The sequence below is a fragment of the Nicotiana sylvestris genome, chromosome 4, assembly GCF_000393655.2.
Source record: "Nicotiana sylvestris chromosome 4, ASM39365v2, whole genome shotgun sequence".
NCBI classification, from domain to species: Eukaryota; Viridiplantae; Streptophyta; class Magnoliopsida; order Solanales; family Solanaceae; genus Nicotiana; species Nicotiana sylvestris.
The window spans coordinates 134728217-134731653 of record NC_091060.1 but is presented as its reverse complement, the minus strand read 5'-3'; the positions used below and the strand labels follow the sequence as shown (position 1 = coordinate 134731653).

At 37.9% G+C, this 3437-nt stretch overlaps 1 protein-coding gene across 1 annotated transcript; it reads right to left on the bottom strand.

The window, feature by feature from the left end:
• Nucleotides 1-1270: 1270 nt before the first annotated feature.
• LOC138890201 (uncharacterized) lies at nucleotides 1271-1993 on the bottom strand. Its single transcript, XM_070173567.1, has 2 exons — nucleotides 1766-1993; nucleotides 1271-1594 (listed from the first exon to the last, which is right to left on the bottom strand). The coding sequence occupies exons 1-2, from the start codon at nucleotides 1991-1993 to the stop codon at nucleotides 1271-1273; spliced, it is 552 nt and encodes a 183-aa protein (XP_070029668.1).
• Between the last annotated feature and the right edge of the window lie 1444 nt (nucleotides 1994-3437).

Genomic DNA, 3437 nt, shown 5'->3' with positions numbered 1-3437 from the left:
TATGAAAACTCTTATTTCTTTCTATCTATTTAACATTTTTTTGTTCATTGTTTGCTAAATATTGACACTTTTTTAATTTCGCAGCGACTGTGGTGTATATGTTGCTGCCTTTGCAGAGTATGTCAGCATTGGAGACCTAGTAGTTCCTGCGGATGACCTTTCTTTCCGTTTGCTATATGGTACATTTGGTTAAATAGGAACAGTAATAATCAAAACAACACTACAATTCCTATTAATGGTGATTATATTATTCAAAAGGCGATTGAATTCAAACTCCTCACCGAAAAAAGTATGTATACTCCTAAAAAAACTCCCATCAAAATTGGATAGCACAAACCACCAAAAGGATGGTTTAAGCTGAATATTGATGCTAGTTTTGACTGTGGTACACAAAAATGTGGTATGGGAAGTGCATTCAGGAATGCTAATAAATATTGGATAGTGGGCTTTGGAAAACCATCCTATGCAAGCGGATCATTAGAAGCAGAAATAAAAGCTCTACTAGAGGGACTCAAAATAGCTCAAGAATGGGGAATGTACCCTCTTGTAATAGAGACAGATTCCGTGGAGGTTATTCAATCTATCCAACAGGGCAATAGATTATATCATGATATTGTTAATGAATGTAGGTTGTTAATGTACCAGCAGAAGGAGATAACCCTCTAGCACACATTCAGGCAAGGAATAGTATAGCTCATCAGATGGCTAAGAAGGCTGCGGATCAAACGGAAGGCAAAAATACTTTTGTTAAACCTCCAACTTATGTAAAATGTGTTGTGGAAAAGGAACTACTAGAATACTATATTTTTGTGAAATTTCTATCTTATGAAGCTTGAAACACTTTAGCAAGCTTAGGAAATCAAAGTATCCTTAGTGACACCAAGAATGCAAGTCATGTACTAAATGCTACTTAGTTATTAATATATATATTTCCTGTTTGCTCAAAAAGAGTATTTAACATACTTCTATTAAAATATATGTTACTCCTTTCGGTCCATAATAAGTGACACCACATTAATTAAAATCAAAAAGCCACATAAAAGCAGACAACGGTTAGTCATAAAAATCTATTACCAACAGAAAGCGAGACTGCGTGCTAATACTACTGTTATGAACACTCTAGACTACCTACTCTACTACTCTAATCCTCGACCTCCACAGCTTCCTATCAAGGGTCATGTCAACCTCCTCACACCTCCAATGTCAATCTCTCACACCTCTTCACCGGGGCATCTGTGCTTATCCTCCTCACATGACCAAACCACCTAAGTCACGCTTCTCGCATCTTGTCCTGAATAGGGGCCACATCCACCTTGTCGCGAATAACCTCATTTCTGATCTTATCTAACCTAGTATGCCCGCACATCCATCTCAACATCCTCATCTCTGCTACCTTCATCTTTTGGACATGAGCGATCTTGACTGGCCAACACTTAGCCCCATACAACATCGTTGGCCTCACCACTACTCTGTAGAACTTACCTTTAAGTTTTGGTGGCACCTTCTTATCACGCAAAATATTGGAAGCGAGTTTCCTTTTCATCCAACTCCCCCCAATACGATGGGTGACATCTTCATCAATCTCTCCATCCCCCTGAATAATAGACTCAAGGTACTTAAAACTTCCTCTCCTAGGGATGACCTGTGAGTCCTGCCTCACCTCCCTTTCCGCTCCTTGAGTCTCGCCACTGAACTTACACTCCAAGTATTCTGTCTTGGTCCTGCTCAACTTGAAACTTTTAGACTCCTAGGTCTGCCTCCATACCTCTAATTGTGCGTTAACACCGTCTCGCGTCTCATCAATCAATACAATATCATTTGCAAATAGCATGCACCACGACACCTCCCCTTGGATATGGCGTGTCAGTACGTCCATCACCAGTGCAAACAAAAAAGGGCTGAGTGCCAACCCCTGATGTAACCCCATCATAACCGAAAAATGGTCCAAGTTCCCACCCACCGTCCTCACTCGGATCTTTGCTCCATCATACATGTCCTTAATCAACCTAACGTAGGCAACAGTTACACCTACTAGCCTCCAAACATCTCCACAAAACCTCCCTTAGAACTTTATGATACGCCTTTTCTAAGTCGATGAACACCATATGCAAGTCCTTCTTTCTCTCCCTATACAACTCCATCAATATCCTAACAAGGTGGATGGCTTCTATAGTCTAACGCCCCAGCATAAATCCGAACTGGTTCTCGAAAATAGATACACTCCTCCTCACCCTAGCTCTACCACTCTCTCCTAGACTTTCATAGTATAGCTAAGCAGCTTGATACCCCGATAGTTATTGCAATTTTGGATATCACCCTTTTTCTTGTATACAGGAACCATCGTGCTCCACCTCCATTATTTGGACATCTTCTTCGTTCTAAAAATGACATTAAATAACCTAGCAAATCACTCCAAGCTTGCCTTGCCCGTACTCTTCCAAAATTCCACTAGGATTTCATCCAGCCCGGTCGCTTTGGCCCTGCTCATCCTACGCATAGCCCCCTCAACTTCATCAACTTTAATCCGCCTACAATATCCAAAGTCACAACGACTCCCGGAGAGTTCCAAATCACCCAGTACAATGCTCTTGTCCCCCTCCTCGTTCAAGAGAGTATGGAAGTAGGTCTGCCATCTCCGACGGATAAGCCCCACATCCAACAAAACTCTACCTTTTTCATTCTTGATGCACTTCACTTGGTCCAATTGACCGCTTTATGTATTCACAAAACTAACCTTAATTAATTGTTACCTTGACACTTATTTTCGACCAAAATAAAAAGATAAAATAATCACTTATTATGGTTTGGAGGGAGTAATGTATATTTTATATACATATATTTAATTATATATTAGTACCCATAATAATAGTAGTATTTTGGAAAGTTTTGGAAAAAGATTTGTGAAATGTGTAATTAATGATAAGGGTAGAATAAGGAAAAAAATAGGGGAACTTTTAGAAATGATTACCTTTTAAGGAGTTTTTAACAATCTACAACTAGTTTTGGACAATTTGTTATATTTGAATACACTGTTCAGCTGTGTTTTTTAATTTATTTATTTTTTCGCATGTATTTGACTGTATTTAAATACACTGTTCAGTTGTATCCAACTTTATTTGATGTCATTGTATTTGAATGTATTTATACTAAAAATAACAAAATTAAGAATACAGTCAAATTCAGTCAAATCTATGGCGAAAATATAAACTACATTATATTTAAAAAGGAAGAATACAATCAAAAACGGTCGGATATCCGGCAAAATATAAAATACCACTGTATTTACACTAAAAAATGAAGAATACATTCAAATCCTTTTAAAAATATACAGTATATACATTGAAAAATGAAGAATACAGTCAAATCTGATCAAATCTCCAACGAGAATATAAAATACATTGTATATAAAAATGGAGAATACAATCAACTCTCGTTGC